This window comes from Ranitomeya variabilis, chromosome 2 (assembly GCF_051348905.1).
Source record: "Ranitomeya variabilis isolate aRanVar5 chromosome 2, aRanVar5.hap1, whole genome shotgun sequence".
In the NCBI taxonomy this organism is placed as follows: domain Eukaryota; kingdom Metazoa; phylum Chordata; class Amphibia; order Anura; family Dendrobatidae; genus Ranitomeya; species Ranitomeya variabilis.
This window is the reverse complement of record NC_135233.1, coordinates 357,349,620-357,369,451: the sequence shown is the minus strand read 5'-3', so window position 1 is coordinate 357,369,451 and position 19,832 is coordinate 357,349,620. Positions and strand designations below refer to the sequence as shown.

At 48.6% G+C, this 19,832-nt stretch overlaps 1 protein-coding gene across 1 annotated transcript in view; it reads left to right on the top strand.

The window, feature by feature from the left end:
* The window catches only part of LOC143805895 (cytochrome P450 2A4-like), a 57,598-nt gene extending 37,974 nt beyond the window's left edge, over positions 1 to 19,624 (top strand). Inside the window, exons 7-9 of the mRNA XM_077285645.1 lie at positions 14,758 to 14,945; positions 18,708 to 18,849; positions 18,967 to 19,624. Coding sequence (XP_077141760.1) covers positions 14,758 to 14,945; positions 18,708 to 18,849; positions 18,967 to 19,148 — 512 coding nt within the window. The 3' untranslated portion in view covers positions 19,149 to 19,624. The remainder of the gene's footprint in view (positions 1 to 14,757; positions 14,946 to 18,707; positions 18,850 to 18,966) is intronic.
* Positions 19,625 to 19,832: the final 208 nt, after the last annotated feature.

The window sequence follows — 19,832 nt, the reverse complement described above, 5'->3', positions numbered from 1 at the left end:
CAAACCACCCACGAGCACAGGCTCTGACTGCAGGCATTGCCAAACTTCTGTCACTGGAAATGCTGTCATTCAGGCTGGTGGAGACTGACAGCTTCCGTGACTTGATGTCATTGGCAGTCCCACAGTACAATGTGCCCAGCTGCTTTTACTTCAGCAGGCAAGCCGTCCCTGCCCTGCACAAGCATGTGGAGGGACACATAAAACACGCGCTACTGAATGCCATCAGTAGCAAGGTCCACCTCACCACCGATGCGTGGACCAGTCAACATGGACAGGGGCGATACCTTTCCCTCACTGCCCATTGGGTTAATGACGTTGAGCCGGGTACAGATCGTGCGAGTGGCGCAGGACGTGTCCTGCCCACTCCAAGGATTGCAGGAATCCATTCTGTACGCATTGACTCCTCCTCTTACACCAGTTCCTCAGAATCATCGCTGCAGGAGCCGTCACAGTCCACCTCCACATGGACCCGTGATGAACGTTTACCTGTTACGACCGACATGAGCACAGCCGTGGCCAAACATCAACAGGCCGTCTTGAAATTAATTTCTTTGGGGAATCGAAGCCACACAGCGCAGGAGCTCTGGAATGCCATCAAGCAGGAGAGCGATGTGTGGTTTGTGCCAGCGAATCTCCAGCCAGGCATGGTAGTGTGTGATAATGGCCGATATCTGGTGGCAGCTCTGGGCCTCGGCAACCTCACTCACATCCCATGTCTGGCACATATGCTCAATTTGGTCATGCAGAGTTTTTTGAGGGACTATCCGGATCTTGATGCACTGCTGCACAAGGTCCGCCTAGAGTGTGCTCACTTGCGGCGTTCCAGCACGGCAAAAGCGCGCATTGCGGCTCTGCAGCGCCGACACCACCTGCCGGAACATCGCATCATATGTGACCTACCTACCAGGTGGAATTCCACGTTACATATGTTGGAGCGGTTGTGTGAGCAGCAGCAAGCTGTAATGGAGTACCAGCTGCATCAGGCGCAAAGAAGTCGCACTCCGCGCCGTTCAGACTTCACAACCACAGAGTGGGCCACTATGAAGGACGTCTGCCAGGTTTTGCGTCCCTTCGATTATTCCACACGGATGGCGAGTGCAGATGATGCACTAGTCAGCATGACTGTCCCCCTTATCTGCCTGCTTGAAAAATCACTGCAAGCGCTAAGGGATGATGTTGTGGAAGAGGTGGAGGATGAGGATTCACCATTTCCATCATCTTCTGGACAGTCAGCGCCACGTGGTTCCTCACAAACGCGTAGGCAGGGGACAGTTTGTGAGGAGGATGAGGAGGAGTCAATGGAGGAGGAAGACATCCGTCCAGAGGAGGGAGTTACACAATTGTCCAGTACTCAGTGTGTACAGCGAGGGTGGGGTGATGACGAGCGGGCAGAGATCACGCCTCCAGCAGGGGACAGCGTTTCTTGGGCAGTTGGCAGTCTGCAGCACATGGTGGATTACATGCTGCAGTGCCTGAGAAACGACCGCCGCATCGCCCACATTCTCAACATGTCTGATTATTGGGTGTTCACCCTCCTCGATCCTCGCTACCGGGACAACGTAGAAAGCCTCATCACACCGTTGAACTGGGAGCGAAAAATGCGGGAGTACCAAGACACACTGGTGAATTCCATCATCTTCTCCATTCCAACTGAGAGAAGTGCTGCTAGTGCATTACAAAGCAGCTCAGTGCGTCCAGGCAGTGGTGGAGGCTCTGCACAAAGAGGGAGCAGAAGCAGTGCCTCTGCCCAAGGCAAGACCAGTATGGCCCAACTGTGGCACAGTTTTCTGTGCCCGCCACAAAAGTCTACACCATCACAGACGGCTCCAGTCAGCAGGAGGCAACGGTTCCGTCAGATGGTGACAGACTACATGTCTTGCCCTCTTGCTGTACTCCCAGACGGCTCTTTCCCTTTCAAGTTTTGGGTCTCAAAGCTGGATACATGGCCAGAGCTAAGCCAGTATGCATTGGAGGTGCTGGCTTGCCCTGCGGCTAGTGTATTATCGGAACGTGTCTTTAGTGCTGCAGGTGGTGTACTAACTGACCGTCGCATGCGACTATCCTCCGATAACGTTGACCGGCTTACTTTCCTGAAAATGAACAAGGCCTGGATCTCGCAGGAATTTGCCACTCCTCTTCCTGATTAAATAATTAGGTCACTGTCTATGTTATCCAGGTCTCCTGTTGTGTTCATCTTTCTACCACCTGAACTGTAATTCCTGGGCTCCAACACCGCCAGTTGAGGCTCAGAAGTGCCGTCTGCACAGTCAAAACATACGACCCAGTGTTATTGGGTTTCAGTAACGTCAGCTGATCCCCAGCTGTGTAGCCGGCAATGTGTCCTGCGACCGCCACGCTGACACAACAACTGAAATGTAAGGGAACCTGTCCCCCCCCCCCCCAAGGCGTTTGTTACTGAAAGAGCCACCTTGTGCAGCATATTTTTGTTTAGCTCCTTGCACACGCAGAACTTAACACTTATAAAATGTGTCCACTGATACCGTAAAACCGTCCCGGAGGTGGGACTTTCCTTCGTAATATGACGCAGCACAGCCGTCATTCCTACCCCCTTGGCGCCGTGCCCCGGCTCCTCAGCGTTGTTTGATTCCGTCCCGGAGCCTGCGCTGTTATGTTATCCCTTGGCCAGGCACACTTAGCGCTGCCCGTCTTCTGACATCATTTGGTGTCAGGATGGCTGCGCCTGTGCGGCCGCGCTGGCCGAGAGCCCGCCTCGCAGTGTCTTCTGATTTAATCCCACTGGGGGCCTGAGATCCATGGACATGTGCAGTTCATATCTGAACCTCCACCTCTCACTCATCTCCCTACGGCTTCTTCAGACTGTGCGGTGTCAGCTGGTCCCTAATAGCATGCCACGGCCGTGACACCGCACAGTCTTAAGAAGCCGTAGGGAGGGGAGTGAGAGGTGAGGATATGCACTGCGCATGGCCACGGATCCCAGGCCCGCGGTGGGATTACATTAGACGACACTGCGAGGCGGGCTCTCGGCCAGCGCGGCCGCACAGGCGCAGCCAGCCTGACACCAAATGATGTCAGAAGACGGGCAGCGCTAAGTGTGCGCAGGCTCCGGGACGGAATCAAACAACGCTGAGGAGCCGTGGCACGGTGCCGGGGGGGTAAGAATGACGGCTGTGCTGCGTCATATTACGAAGGAAAGTCCCACCTCCGGGACGGTCTCACGGTTTCAGGGGACACATTTTATAAGTGTTAAGTTCTGTGTTTGCAAGGAGCATCATGAAAAGAGCCACCTTTTCCTTTTGCATCTTTTGTGCTGCACAAGCTGGCTCTTTCAGCTACAAACGCCTTGGGGGGGGGGGGTTAAAGGTTCCCTTTCGACTTTCTCCAATCAGGCTTCGGCCTACATTGTGTTCCTCTGCTTCTCCTCCTGTCCCTGGGCTCCAACACCGTTAGTTGTTGCCTGATAGTGCTGTACGCACAGTCCCAACAGTCCCTCCTCTGTTATTGGGGTTCAGTAACATCAGCTGTTCCCCAGCTGTGTGTGTGGCAATCCCTCCTATCTCCTCCACCTCCTCCTCCTCTCCCTGGGCTCCAAAACCGCTAGTTGTTGCCTGGTAGTGCTGTACGCACAGTCCCAACAGTCCCTCCTCTGTTATTGGGGTTCAGTAACGTCAGCTGTTCCCCAGCTGTGTGTGTGGCAATCCCTCCTATCTCCTCCTCCTCCTCCTCCTCCTCCTCCTCCTCCTCCTCCTCCTCCTCCTCCTCCTCCTCCTCCTCCCTGGGCTCCAACACCGCTAGTTGCCATCCAGAAGTGCTGTCCGCACAGTCCCAACAGTCTCTCCGCTGTTATTGGGGTTCAGTAACGTCAGCTGTTCCCCAGCTGTGTGTGTGGCAATCCCTCCTATCTCCTCCACCTCCTCCTCCTCCTGTCCCTGGGCTCCAACACCGCTAGTTGCTGTCCAGAAGTGCTGTCCGCACAGTCCCAACAGTCCCTCCTCGGTTATTGGGGTTCAGTAACATCAGCTGTTCCCCAGCTGTGTGTGTGGCAATCCCTCCTATCTCCTCCACCTCCTCCTCCTCCTCCTCTCCCTGGGCTCCAACACCGCTAGTTGTTGCCTGGTAGTGCTGTACGCACAGTCCCAACAGTCCCTCCTCGGTTATTGGGGTTCAGTAACGTCAGCTGTTCCCCAGCTGTGTGTGTGGCAATCCCTTCTATCTCCTCCACCTCCTCCTCCTCCTCCTCTCCCTGGGCTCCAACACCGCTAGTTGTTGCCTGGTAGTGCTGTACGCACAGTCCCAACAGTCCCTCCTCTGTTATTGGGGTTCAGTAACGTCAGCTGTTCCCCAGCTGTGTGTGTGGCAATCCCTCCTATCTCCTCCACCTCCTCCTCCTCCTCCTCCTCCTCCTCCTCCTCTCCCTGGGCTCCAACACCGCTAGTTGTTGCCTGGTAGTGCTGTCCGCACAGTCCCAACAGTCCCTCCTCTGTTATTGGGGTTCAGTAACGTCAGCTGTTCCCCAGCTGTGTGTGTGGCAATCCCTCCTATCTCCTCCACCTCCTCCTCCTCCTGTCCCTGGGCTCCAACACCGCTAGTTGCCATCCAGAAGTGCTGTCCGCACAGTCCCAACAGTCTCTCCGCTGTTATTGGGGTTCAGTAACGTCAGCTGTTCCCCAGCTGTGTGTGTGGCAATCCCTCCTATCTCCTCCACCTCCTCCTCCTCCTGTCCCTGGGCTCCAACACCGCTAGATGCCGTCCAGAAGTGCTGTCCGCAGTCCCAACAGCCCCTCCTCGGTTATTGGGGTTCAGTAACGTCAGCTGTTCCCCAGCTGTGTGTGTGGCAATCCCTCCTATCTCCTCCACCTCCTCCTCCTCCTCCTCTCCCTGGGCTCCAACACCGCTAGTTGTTGCCTGGTAGTGCTGTACGCACAGTCCCAACAGTCCCTCCTCTGTTATTGGGGTTCAGTAACGTCAGCTGTTCCCCAGCTGTGTGTGTGGCAATCCCTTCTATCTCCTCCACCTCCTCCTCCTCCTGTCCCTGGGCTCCAACACCGCTGGTTGCCGTCCAGAGGTGCTGTCCGCACAGTCCCAACAGTCTCTCCGCTGTTATTGGGGTTCAGTAACGTCAGCTGTTCCCCAGCTGTGTGTGTGGCAATCCCTCCTATCTCCTCCACCTCCTCCTCCTACTGTCCCTGGGCTCCAACACCGCTAGTTGCCGTCCAGAAGTGCTGTCCGCACAGTCCCAACAGTCCCTCCTCGGTTATTGGGGTTCAGTAATGTCAGCTGTTCCCCAGCTGTGTGTGTGGCAATCCCTCCTATCTCCTCCACCTCCTCCTCCTCCTCCTCCTCCTCTCCCTGGGCTCCAACACCGCTAGTTGTTGCCTGGTAGTGCTGTACGCACAGTCCCAACAGTCCCTCCTCTGTTATTGGGGTTCAGTAACGTCAGCTGTTCCCCAGCTGTGTGTGTGGCAATCCCTCCTATCTCCTCCTCCACCTCCTCCTCCTCCTGTCCCTGGGCTCCAACACCGCTAGTTGTTGCCTGGTAGTGCTGTCCGCACAGTCCCAACAGTCCCTCCTCTGTTATTGGGGTTCAGTAACGTCAGCTGTTCCCCAGCTGTGTGTGTTGCAATCCCTCCTATCTCCTCCACCTCCTCCTCCTCCTCTCCCTGGGCTCCAACACCGCTAGTTGCCGTCCAGAAGTGGTGTCCGCACAGTCCCAACAGTCCCTCCTCTGTTATTGGGGTTCAGTAATGCCTGCTGTTCCCCTGCTGTGTATACGGTTAAACCGTCCGGTCGGTGGAACTTTCCTTTGTCATGTGACGCAGCACAGCCGTCATTCCTACCCCCTTGGCGCCGTGCGCCTTCTCCTCAGCGTTGTTTGAATCTGTCCAGGAGTCTGCGCTGTTATGTTATCCCTTGGCCAGGCACACTTAGCGCTGCCCGTCTTCTGACATCATTTGGTGTCAGGATGGCTGCGCCTGTGCGGCCGCGCTGGACGAGATCCCGCCTCGTAGTGTCTTCTGATTTAATCCCACTGCGGACCTGTGATCCATGGACATTAGCAGTGCATATCTGAACCTCCGCCTCTCACTCATCTCCCTACGCCTTCTTCAGACTGTGCGCTGTCAGCTGATCCCTAATAGCATGCCACGGCCGTGACGCTGCACAGTCTGAAGAAGCCGTAGGGAGTGGAGTGAGAGGCAAGAATATGCACTGCTCATGCCCATGGATCACAGGTCCGCAGAGTGATTACATTAGATGACACAGCGAGGCGGGATCTCGTCCAGCGCGGCCGCACAGGCGCAGCCATCCTGACACCAAATGATGTCAGAAGACGGGCAGCGCTAAGTGTGCCTGGCCAAGGGATAACATAACAGCGCAGACTCCGGGACAGATTCAAACAACGCTGAGGAGGAGGCGCACGGCGCCAAGGGGGTAAGAATGACGGCTGTGCTGCGTCACATGACAAAGGAAAGTTCCACCGACCGGACGGTTTAACCGTGTGAGGGGACACATTTCAAAAGTGTTAGGTTCAGCATGTGCAAGGACAATAATTAAAAGAGCTAAGTTTACCTTTTCCAGCATTAGTGCTGTACAAGATGGTTCTTTCAGCTACAAACGCCTGGGGGGGGGGGTTAAAGGTTCCCTTTCAACTTGCTCCAGTGCAGGCTGCGGCCTACACTCTGCTCCACCTGCAGAGCCCGGGCTCCAACACCGCTAGTTGCTGTCCGAAAGTGCTGGCTGCACAGAGAAAAACACCTCACCAATGTGTCAGTGGGGTTCAGCACCGCCAGCTGTTCCCCTGCTGTGTAGCCGGCAACGTGTCCTGCAACAGCCACGCAGACACAAAGCTGCCGCCAGAGCAGGCTTCGGCCTACACTCTGCTCCCTCTCCTCCTCCTGCTGACCCTGGGCTCTATCACCGCCAGTTGGTGCCCGGTACTGCTAGCTGCACAGAGAAAAACACCAGCCAATGTGTCAGTGGGGTTCAGCACCGCCAGCTGTTCCCCTGCTGTGTAGCCGGCATCGTGTCCTGCAAAAGCCATGCAGACACAAGAACTGAAATTGAAGGGATCCTGTCGCCCCACCCCCAGGTGTTTGTATGTTTTACAGCCACCTTGTACAGCAGTAATGCTGCATGTGTGCAAGGTGGCTCAGAAACTTATTCTCCTTGCACCCGTGGAACAGAACACGTCTACAATGTGTCCCCTGAGACCATTAAAACGTCCCTGAGGTGTGACTTTCCTTTGTAATGACACGCAACGACCCCCTTGGTAGCACAGCCCTTCTTCTGACATCATTGTTTGGCTGGCTGCGCCTCTGCGGCCGCCCTGCCCGACACAACGCCCCTCGGTGTCTTATTTATTTGGACTGCGAGGGTGTGATTGATGGGCATGAGTAGTGCATAAGTTTGCCTGTCCCTCATCTCCTTCCGCCTTCTTCAGACTGTGCGGCTTCATGGCCGTGGCATGCGATAAGGGATCAGCTGACGCCGCACAGTCTGAAGCGGGTGTAAGGACCCGAGTGTGAGAGGCGAACATATGTACTGTGCCAGGCCATGAATCCCAGCCCCGCAGTGTTTTAACAATGTTAAGACACTGCGGGGCTGGGATTCATGGTCATCACGAACCGCACCGGCCGACATTAAATGATGTCAGAAGATGGGCAGCGCTAACAGCGCTAGGCCAAGGGATAACACGACAGCGCAGACTCCTGTACAGCAAATAACAACGCTCAGGAGGCTGCACCCAGTACCAAGGTGGGATTCTTGACATCTGTGCTGCGTCTCATTACGAAGGGAACTTGCGCCTCCAACACAGTTTGACTGTATAAAGGGCTAAATGTTATACGTGTTTCATTCAGCGTGTGCAAGGAGAAAAATTAAAAGCGCAACCTTTGACTTGTGCAGCACTACTGCTGCATAAGCTGTGGCTCTTCTAGTTTGGAACACCTGAGGGGGGGTTTAAGGTTACCTTTGAAATTGGTTCAATTAGGCTTCGGCCTACACTCCGCTCTCTCTCCTCCTCCTGCTGACCCTGGGCTCTAACACCGCCAGTTGGGGTCCAGATGTGCTAGCTGCACAGAGAAAAACACCAGCCAATGTGTCAGTGGGGTTCAGCACCGCCAGCTGTTCCCCTGCTGTGCAGCCGGCAACGTGTCCTGCAACTGCCACGCAGACACAACACACCCAAAGCTGCCGCCAGTGCAGGCTTCGGCCTACACTCTGCTCCCTCTCCTCCTCCTGCTGACCCTTTGCTCCAACACTGCTAGTTGGGGCTCTAGGAAGACAAGCTTGAATAGGTCCCCATCCTGGTTCCAGCACCGTCAGCTGGTTCCGGGCAGAGCCTTTGGCTTAGGTGCCTCCCTCTGGGTATCCGAGTTCCACCAACGTCAGGTGGTCCTTGGTAGTGCTTTCGGGCACGGGTACCTCCTGCTTAGTAACCGGGTTCCAGTAACGTCAGCTGGTCCTCGGTAGTTCCATTGGCTCTTGGACCTTCGGCTACCCATCCGGGTTCCAGTACCGTCAGCTGGTTCTCGGCAGTGTCTTTTGCTCTTGTGCCTTCTGCTCCCCATCCTGGTTCCAGCACCGTCAGCTGGTTCCGGGCAGAGCCTTTGGCTTAGGTGCCTCCCTCTGGGTATCCGAGTTCCACCAACGTCAGGTGGTCCTTGGTAGTGCTTTCAGGCACGGGTACCTCCTGCTTAGTAACCGGGTTCCAGTAACGACAGCTGGTCCTCGGTAGTTCCATTGGCTCTTGGACCTTCGGGTAGCCATCCGAGTTCCAGTTCCATCAGCTGTTTCTCGGCATTTTCTCAGCCTTCTTGTACCTTCTGCTACATTTCCAAGTTCAAGAGACTAAACACGATGACCCAGAAGACCACCCCTAAGATGACGACGACACCAGAGACGACAACCACCGTGATGACAACGACCCTGGAGACGATGACCCTGAAGACCACCCCGATGACGACGACCCCGGAGACGACGACCCTGGAGACGACGATGACCTGGAAGACCGAGAAGCAGAAGAACAAGAGGCTGCAGAACAAAGAGCAGAAGAACATTAAGCATAACACTAAATATCAGAGCAAAAGATATTATCTAAATTATAAGCAGAAGAAGACTAAGCAGTGTATGGGGGTGAAGTCCGTTCCTCCTCGTGGTGCCCCTGGATAAAGCCTGATGCTGCAGGCCAAACTGAACGCGGACAAATGTAACTCTTTTGTGACAGGCAGAACGGAAGGTGTAATCTTCAAACTTTTATAGATAACAACTACGGGAATGCCTGTCACAAATAAGAATATGATGAAGTAGAATATGAAGAAGATAATAGTTAAATAAAAAGAATATGAACAATGTAACAAAAAAAATAGGTAGAAGATGAAGAAGAAGATGAATAAGGTTAGTTGATGTCAAAGAAGCTGATGATGAGGATAATGAAGAAGAAAGTGTGGGAGAAGTAAAAAAGAAGGTGAAGGGCGTGGAAGTAGTGAAACATCAATATCTGACAAAATAAAAAAAAAATTAACATAGTCAAAATCTTTCTAACGCCGAACGTCATAAAAAAAAATAAAAATCCTGCTATTCTATTTGATTGGGCTAAACCTCTGTGCCTTTAATGTCTCCGCCACGTCCCCCAATACATCCTACATTATTCTTAGTTGTTTTCCTTCATGTAGAATTAACCTACAAGGAAAGAAAGGGTTTATTTTAATTCCGATATTTTCGTCCCATTGACTTACATTGGGATCGGGTATCGGTATCGGATTAGATCCGATACTTTGACGGTATCGGCCGATACTTTCCGATACCGATACTTTCCGAAATCTGGAGGTATCTCTCAACACTAGCCACGACCAATCAGAGACGGGCACAGTCCGGCGCCAACATGGCCGCTCCTTCATCTCCGCAGTCAGTGCCCGCTCCATGCTCTTCTCCAGTCAGCACTCACACAGGGTTAATGGCTGCGTTACACCGCGTTATGCCGCGTTGTAGCGCACTCCGTTAAAGCTGCTATTAACCCTGTGTGGCCAACTTTTTACTATTGATGGTGCCTATGCGGCATCAATAGTAAAAAGATCTAATGTTAAAAGTAATAAAAAAAATAAAAAATCATTATATACTCACCTTCCGGAGGCAGCCCAGGCCTTTCCTGCTCCTCGCGACGCTCCAGTGACCGGTCCATGCATTGCGGTCTCACGAGATCACTACGTCATCATCTCGCGAGACCTCAATGCACAGCACGACCAATCAGCAAGATTGGCGCGGGATTAAAATCCCGCTTCGCTGATTGCTCGCGCCCAGCCGGCGCAGCGAATAAGCGACATTGGCGCGGGATTTAAATCCCGCTTCGCTGATTGGTCGTGCCCAGCCGGTGCGCAGGATTTAAATCCCGCTTCGCTGATTGCTCGCGCCCCGCCAGCGCAACAAATCAGCGACATTGGTGCGGGATTTGAATCCCGCTTCACTGATTGGTCACGCCCAGCCGGCGCGCGCGACCAATCAGTGACATTGGCGTGAGATTTAAATCCCGCTTTGCTGAATACAGCCAGCTGGGTGCGACAAATCAACGAAGCGGGATTTAAATCCCACGTCATTTCACGGCTGGACTGTGCCTTTCGCTGATCAGCTACAGGCATAGTCCGGCCGCGAATAGGCGCGGGATTAGAACTATGCTTCAGGCCGGACTGCGCCTGTTTCTGATTGGTCATGGCACGCCGGCAGCGACCAATCAGCAAAGCATTATTTAAATCACGCGCCAATGTGGCTGTGCAATGTACTACGCGGGCTGTGCAATGTACTACGCGGGCTGTGCAATGTACTACGCGGGCTGTGCAATATACTACGCGGGCTGTGCAATATGCTACGCGGGCTGTGCAATATACTGCGCGGGCTGTGCAATATACAGCGTGGCCTGTGTTATACACTGCGTGGCTTGTGTTATACACTACGTGGCCTGTGCTATACACTGCGTGCACAAGCTGTGCAATATACTATGCGGGCTGTGCAATATACTATGTGGCTGGGCTATATACTATGTGGCTGGGCAATATACTACATGCCTGGACAATATACCACGGGACTGGCCAATATACTATGTGACTGGGCAGTATTCGACGTGTCTGTGCTGTATACTACGTGGCTCTGTGCTGTATACTACATGACTGGGCAGTATACTACGTGACTGGGCAGTATACTACGTGACTGGGCAATATACTATGTGGCTGGGCAATATACTATGTGGCTGGGCAATATACTATGTGGCTGGGCAATATACTATGTGGCTGGGCAATATACTATGTGGCTGGGCAATATACTATGTGGCTGGGCAATATACTATGTGGCTGGGCAATATACTATGTGGCTGGGCAATATACTATGTGGCTGGGCAATATACTATGTGGCTGGGCAATATACTATGTGGCTGGGCAATATACTATGTGGCTGGGCAATATACTATGTGGCTGGGCAATATACTATGTGGCTGGGCAATATACTATGTGGCTGGGCAATATACTATGTGGCTGGGCAATATACTATGTGGCTGGGCAATATACTATGTGGCTGGGCAATATACTATGTGGCTGGGCAATATACTATGTGGCTGGGCAATATACTATGTGGCTGGGCAATATACTATGTGGCTGGGCAATATACTACGTGGCTGGGCAATATACTACGTGGCTGGGCAATATACTACGTGGCTGGGCAATATACTATGTGGTTGGGCAATATACTACGTGGTCTGTGCAATATACTACATGGACATGCATATTCTAGAATACCTGATGCGTTAGAATCGGGCCACCATCTACAGGTCCTTCTCAAAAAATTAGCATATAGTGTTAAATTTCATTATTTACCATAATGTAATGATTACAATTAAACTTTCATATATTATAGATTCATTATCCACCAACTGAAATTTGTCAGGTCTTTTATTGTTTTAATACTGATGATTTTGGCATACAACTCCTGATAACCCAAAAAACCTGTCTCAATAAATTAGCATATTTCACCCGTCCAATCAAATAAGTGTTTTTTAATAACAAACAAAAAAACCATCAAATAATAATGTTCAGTTATGCACTCAATACTTAGTCGGGAATCCTTTGGCAGAAATGACTGCTTCAATGCGGCGTGGCATGGAGGCAATCAGCCTGTGACACTGCTGAGATGTTATGGAGGCCCAGGATGCTTCAATAGCGGCCTTAAGCTCATCCAGAGTGTTGGGTCTTGCGTCTCTCAACTTTCTCTTCACAATATCCCACAGATTCTCTATGGGGTTCAGGTCAGGAGAGTTGGCAGGCCAATTGAGCACAGTAATACCATGGTCAGTAAACCATTTACCAGTGGTTTTGGCACTGTGAGCAGGTGCCAGGTCATGCTGAAAAATGAAATCTTCATCTCCATAAAGCATTTCAGCCGATGGAAGCATGAAGTGCTCCAAAATCTCCTGATAGCTAGCTGCATTGACCCTGCCCTTGATGAAACACAGTGGACCAACACCAGCAGCTGACATGGCACCCCACACCATCACTGACTGTGGGTACTTGACACTGGACTTCAGGCATTTTGGCATTTCCTTCTCCCCAGTCTTCCTCCAGACTCTGGCACCTTGATTTCCGAATGACATGCAAAATTTGCTTTCATCAGAAAAAAGTACTTGGGACCACTTAGCAACAGTCCAGTGCTGCTTCTCTGTAGCCCAGGTCAGGCGCTTCTGCCGCTGTTTATGGTTCAAAAGTGGCTTTACCTGGGGAATGCGGCACCTGTAGCCCATTTCCTGCACACGCCTGTGCACGGTGGCTCTGGATGTTTCCACACCAGACTCAGTCCACTGCTTCCTCAGGTTCCCCAAGGTCTGGAATCGGTCCTTCTCCACAATTTTCCTCAGGGTCCGGTCACCTCTTCTCGTTGTACAGCGTTTTCTGCCACATTGTTTCCTTCCAACAGACTTACCATTGAGGTGCCTTGATACAGCACTCTGGGAACAGCCTATTTGTTGAGAAATTTCTTTCTGGGTCTTACCCTCTTGCTTGAGGGTGTCAATGATGGCCTTCTTGACATCTGTCAGGTCGCTAGTCTTAAGGCCCCGTCTCACATAGCGATTTACCAACGATCACGACCAGCGATATGACCTGGCCGTGATCGTTGGTAAGTCGCTGTGTGGTCGCTGGGGAGCTGTCACACAGACAGCTCTCCCCAGCGACCAACGATCAGGGGAACGACTTCGGCATCGTTGAAACTGTCTTCAACGATGCCGAAGTCCCCCTGCAGCACCCGGTAACCAGGGTAAACATCGGGTTACTAAGCGCAGGGCCGCGCTTAGTAACCCGATGTTTACCCTGGTTACCAAAAAAAACAAACAGTACATACTCGCCTTTCGGTGTCCAGGTCCCTTGCCGTCTGCTTCCTGCTCTCTGACTGAGCCGCCGTACAGCGAGAGCAGAGCGCAGCGGTGACGTCACTGCTGTGCTCTCACTTCTCACTGTACGGCCGGGAGTCAGTGAGAGCAGGAAGCAGACGGCGAGGGACCTGACGGACATCAGAAGGCGAGTATGTACTGTTTGTTTTTTTTTACATTTACGCTGGTAACCAGGGTAAACATCGGGTTACTAAGCGCGGCCCTGCGCTTAGTAACCCGATGTTTACCCTGGTTACCAGTGAAGACATCGCTGGATCGGTGTCACACACACCGATTCAGCGATGTCAGCGGGGCCTCAACGACCAAAAAAAGGTCCAGGCCATTCCGACACGACCAGCGATCTCGCAGCAGGGGCCTGATCGCTGGTACGTGTCACACATAGCGAGATCGCTATGGAGGTCGCTGTTGCGTCACAAAACTTGTGACTCAGCAGCGATCTCGCTAGCGATCTCGCTATGTGAGACGGGGCCTTTACCCATGATGGGGGTTTTGAGTAATGAACCAGGCAGGGAGTTTTTAAAAGCCTCAGTTATCTTTTGCATGTGTTTAGAGTTAATTAGTTGATTCAGAAGATTAGGGTAATAGGTCATTTAGAGAACCTTTTCTTGATATGCTAATTTATTGAGACAGGTTTTTTGGGTTATCAGGAGTTGTATGCCAAAATCATCAGTATTAAAACAATAAAAGACCTGACAAATTTCAGTTGGTGGATAATGAATCTATAATATATGAAAGTTTAATTGTAATCATTACATTATGGTAAATAATGAAATTTAACACTATATGCTAATTTTTTGAGAAGGACCTGTAGTTTATTCTATAAACGTCTGACAACATATCTCCGAATTTCCAAGCAATAAATTTTGTATTTTTTTTTTTCCTGAAAAGGAGAAATGGTCAAAATTAAAGAAAAAAAAAACAGTGCTTTCAGACCTCAAGTAATGCAAAGAAAACAAATTCATAATTATTTAGAAACAACAATACTAATGTTTTAACTCAGGAATAGTTCAGAAATCAATATTTTGTGGAATAACCATGATTTTTAATCACAGCTTTCATGCGTCTTGGCATGCTTTCCACCAGTCTTTCGCACTGCTTCTGACACACAAATGTAAGCAGTTCTTCTTGTTTGATGGCTTGTGACTATCCATTATCCTCTTGATTACATTCCAGAAGTTTTCAATGGGGTTCAGGTCTGGAGATTGGGCTGCGCATGACAGGGTTTTGATGTGGTGGTCTTAATTTTTGCCAGAGCTGTATAGTCTTTATTGGGAGGCACTGAACTTAAATCTATCCCAGAATGAAGCTAGTCCTTATTTAGTCACATTCTCTATGAAATTTTCTTTTGCGTACTTCAGACAGGATACATAAGGAGATTGATAGTATGATAGGCAAAGATCGTTGTCCGTCAATGGAAGACAGGAGTAAAATGCCTTATACAGAAGCCGTGATCCATGAAATCCAAAGATTTGCGGATATTATTCCTTCAGGTCTGGCTCATGCCGCAAGCAAAGACACAATATTCAGGGGCTACAATATTCCAAAGGTATTCTGAACTTCATAACATATGGATTGGATTATTGTTATGTCTCGCTTCTCTCTGATTACATTTTTTATGGGTTTTGTCTTGTACAGTATGTCAACCTGTACAGATGAGCAATGAAGGATCGTCATAAAGAACTACAATCCAGCACCTTACTGGTGTCTCAGTCCACCATTTTGCTTTATTGGTTTCCCATTGGGCATTTTTATAAGGTGATTCTTCATTGTTCATCTGTAAAAATTTTCTTCACTGGCTCGATGGATTACTGGCGTCATTCAATTTGTAAGTTCTTGGTTTTTTTTTCTCCCTGAAGCTTAAGGGGTAATGTTTCTTCTTGTGGAGAGTGACATGCTTGACATGCCAGGGTAAGGAGACTTTTAGGCCATGCAACAGTGATTTGGGAAATTAAATATGCATATTGTCTCTTCAGAGAGGAAAAGGAATTGAACTCTAGCGCTACCTATTAGGCCGGCCTCACACTTGGCGTAAGACAATACGCCACGTATTATACGTCCGTACTACGGCCGTAATACGGAGAAATGTTCCCAAAATATTGATCCGTAGTCAGGGTGTGTCAGCGTATTTTGCGCATGGCATCCTCCGTATGTAATCCGTATGGCATCCGTACTGCGAGATTTTCGCGCAGGCTTGCAAAACTGACATCTAAGGTATTTTTGTGTGCTCAAATGTTCGGGAAAACATATATACAGTATGTATATATATATATATATATATATATATATATATATATATATATATATATATATATATATATATATATATGTGTCTCAATGATGGATAGATATATATATATATATATATATATATATATATATATATATATATATATATATATATATATATATATATATATATCTATCATTGAGACACATATATATATATATATATTCTGTATTTAGATTTCATTCAGCGCGATATCTGTGAACAACCGGTAATTCAATTGCCGGCTTTTCATTTCTCCTGCACAAACCCGACAGGATATGAGACATGGTTTACATACAGTAAACCATCTCATATCCCCTTTTTTTTTGCATATTCCACACTACTAATGTTAGTAGTGTGTATGTGCAAAATTTCAGCGCTGTAGCTGCTGAAATAAAGGGTTAAATGGCGGAAAAAATTGGCGTGGGCTCCCGCGCAATTTTCTCCGCCAGAATGGTAAAGCCAGTGACTGAGGGCAGATATTAATAGCCAGGAGAGGGTCCATGGTTATTGGCCCCCCCGTGGCTAAAAACATCTGCCCCCAGCCACCCCAGAAAAGGCACATCTGGAAGATGCGCCTATTCTGGCACTTGGCCACTCTCTTCCCACTCCCTGTAGCGGTGGGATATGGGGTAATGAAGGGTTAATGCCACCTTGCTATTGGAAGGTGACATTAAGCCAGATTAATAATGGAGAGGCGTCAATTATGACACCTATCCATTATTAATCCAATTGTTGGAAAGGGTTAAAAAACACACACACACATGATTTAAAAGTAGTTTAATGAAATAAACACAGCGGTTGTTGTAATAATTTATTGTTCTCTCAATCCATCAGGAACACCCTCGCTTGGAAAAATAATAAACGCACAAGATACATACCTTCTGGTGAACCGTCTCGTCCCACGAAGTAATCCATCTGAAGGGGTTAACTAATATTACAGGCAGGAGCCCTGCTAAATGCAGCAGTGCTTGTAATTCCCCGGCGAATGAATGAAATGTAGGTCATTGACCTACATTTCCTTCAGTCGCGGTGATGCGCCCCCTGGTGGATGTCCTCATATGACCTGGAGCGTGGGAAAAAGTTCCCAGGCTGCAGTTCATGAGAACATCCACCAGAGGGCGCCTCACCGCGACTCAATGTAAGTACAGATCCTGCTTTCCTTTCAGCACCCGGGGATTACAGGCACGAGCGAGTGGTTTATCGCAGCTCGTGCCTGTAATATTAGTTAACCCCTTCAGATGGATTACTTCGTGGGACAAGACGGTTCACCAGGGGGGATATGAGATGGTTTACTGTATGTAAACCATGTCTCATATCCTGTCGGGTTTGTGAAGGAGAAATGAAAAGCCGGCAATTGAATTACCGACTTTTCACTAACACCGCTGCGTATTTCTCGCAAGTCACACTGCTGGTCCGTGTGGAATCCGTATTTTTCGCGCCCCCATAGACTTTCATTGGCGATTTTTTTTGCACAATGCGCTGACCAACGCAGCATGCTGCGATTTTGTACGGCCGTAGAAAGCCGTATAATACTGAACCGTAATATACGGCTAATAGGAGCAGCCCCATTGAGAATAATTGTGCCGTTTATTTTGAGAGTTTTACGGACGTAATTTCTGAGCTCTTACGTCCGTAAAACTCGCTAGTGTGAGGCCGGCCTTAGAAGTATCAGTCTTAAAGGGAATCCGTCAGCAGGCTTTTGCTATCTCATCTGAGAGCAAAGGAAATGATGATGTAGGAAAAAAGGAAGCTGAATACAATGATGTACCACTTAGATTACTGGGTGCAGATGTTCTCACACAGAGTTTTTATACAATGTGCCATGAGCGATGGAAGTCCTTGGCACATTGTATATATTTATTTTGGATGCTGCCGCAGCTGTGATTTATGCATTTCTAGGTGTTGTCTCACACAACCCATTAAGGTGAGCACCCCCTACCCCTTTGTTTTCTCTGTAATATTTAAGTAAGGCCTTATTGCGACTTTGCATTGTAGATCTAAAAAGAATGTTTAGATTTAGTATGAGAATACAAAGTAGGAGAAAGTGGTCAAATTCTGTGCTGCTGAATCATGTAGGGCAAAGGTATTAATAAAAGTGGTCTTTATTCAACGCGTTTCTGAGTTTTAAAGAACTCATTCATCAAGAAATACCACATAAGGTTCTTATGTGGTATTTCCTGATGAAGGAGTTCTTTGAAACTCAGAAATGCGTTGAATAAAGAACACTTTTAATAATATCTTTGGTCTACATGATTCAGCAGCGCACAATTTGACCACGTTCTCCTACTTTGTATTCTTAATGGCCGGTCCCTCGTGGACCTGCAGCAGCGAATCTCTCCAATGCTTGTCTTAAGCTACGTCTGGTGAGTGCTTTTACCTTGCATTGACTGATTAATCTCAGATAAAACCCTATTGCCCTATTTTCCTCCAACAGTTTTTATAGATTAAGTATGAAGCAGGGCTGAGAAAGCTTCATCTGCCCACACCAGGCTCTCCATGTATATAGTCCATAGACATTGAGGTGACTGTCACAGAAGTGGGCATGTCAGACCAGGATGATAAGCACTAAAAGTGCTAAAACAATCATTGTAAGCAAGAAAAACTGAAATTGATAAAGAGAGGCAGTGCTGAAATCTGACAGCATGCTGTCTTCAGCTTGCATAGCAAAAACCTGCTGACAGATACTCTTTAAAGTCAATATTTACCCTTTAACAAGACTTGCACATGACTTAGAATAAAAGACAAACCAAAATCACAATTTCCAGACACATGTTTCAGGGTGTTGCCCCTCTTCAGTGCAAAACTTGAGATCTGATTTGGCTATATGAGAGGCCTTGGACTGGCGTCTAAGGGGTACCATTTCTCCTTGACATACCTGACATGCCAAGGTGAGGAGACTTATAGTTTAAGTCCTCTTCCTCTCTGGAGAGGTAATTTACATATTTTTTTCGCCCTGAAACACAAAACTTCCTAAAACTGACTTTTATTATTTTCCTTTTTGGCTTTAATAGTCTACATCTTTTGCACATTTATTTTCAGGGAACTTTGCTGCTTACAATGCTGACCTCTGTCCTAAAAGACCCCAAACAATTTGAGAACCCAGATAAGTTTGACCCAGGGCATTTTTTGGATGAAAACGGTGCCTTTAAGAAACGTGATGCATTCTTACCATTTTCCACAGGTAAAATAACATTAAATTACACTTCATACATGAAAACTAAGTATGTAAATTTTCATAGAGTCTAAGTCTAGTATCATGTATAGTGATAGTGCAATTTGTACAATCGTGTCTCCTTAGGAAAACGCGCTTGTGTGGGAGAAGGCCTGGCTCGTATGGAGCTCTTCCTGTTCTTAACTACTACATTGCAAAAATTTACATTAAAGCCCACAGTGGATAGAAAAGACTTGGAAATCACTCCTGAACCCAAGACCAATGGCTCAAGACCCCGATCATATGAGATGTACACAGTTCCTCGTTGAGGAGATCTTCTCTAGCTTGATAGCTTGATCCAAAACCTTCATTTTTATACATTGCAGAAAATAAGAATTGGTGATCTACTCAGAATTTACAAGAAGAAAAGGGTAATCACCATGTTCACCCAGTTTTCACAGAAAGAAATTAACTCACAATGAGTTCCATTTCAGAAATATTCTTCATGCATCTAACACACAGCTGGGAAAGGAAAATAGCGGCATGTTCTGCCAGCACTTCTTATCAACTCTACCCTTCAAAGACTTCAATCAAAAAGAAGGGATCAGTGCTATCAATACTTTTTATTATCAAATGTTGTCATCACACAAATCAACACAATGTCAGGCCTCAGCAGAAAGACCAAGATCGTGTCTGGGTGTCACCATCTGTAGTGGAAGTCAATACTAAAATAAAAAATATATTTCAATATACTTTTTATTTGCCTCCTGAATCTAATATAACACAACATTAAATAACAATGCATAATATTGATAATGATTTTATTTACATGTCGCCAACATATTCTGTAGCACTTTACAATTAAGCAGGAACACAAACAGACAATAAATACATGACCGTGTAACAGATAGTTCGACAGTCACAAGCTTACAATCTATAAGGAAAAGGGGGAATGTAGCGCCCCCACCGCCGCAGGGCCGAGGGGTACCCGGTACCGGGCCTCTGAGTCTCTG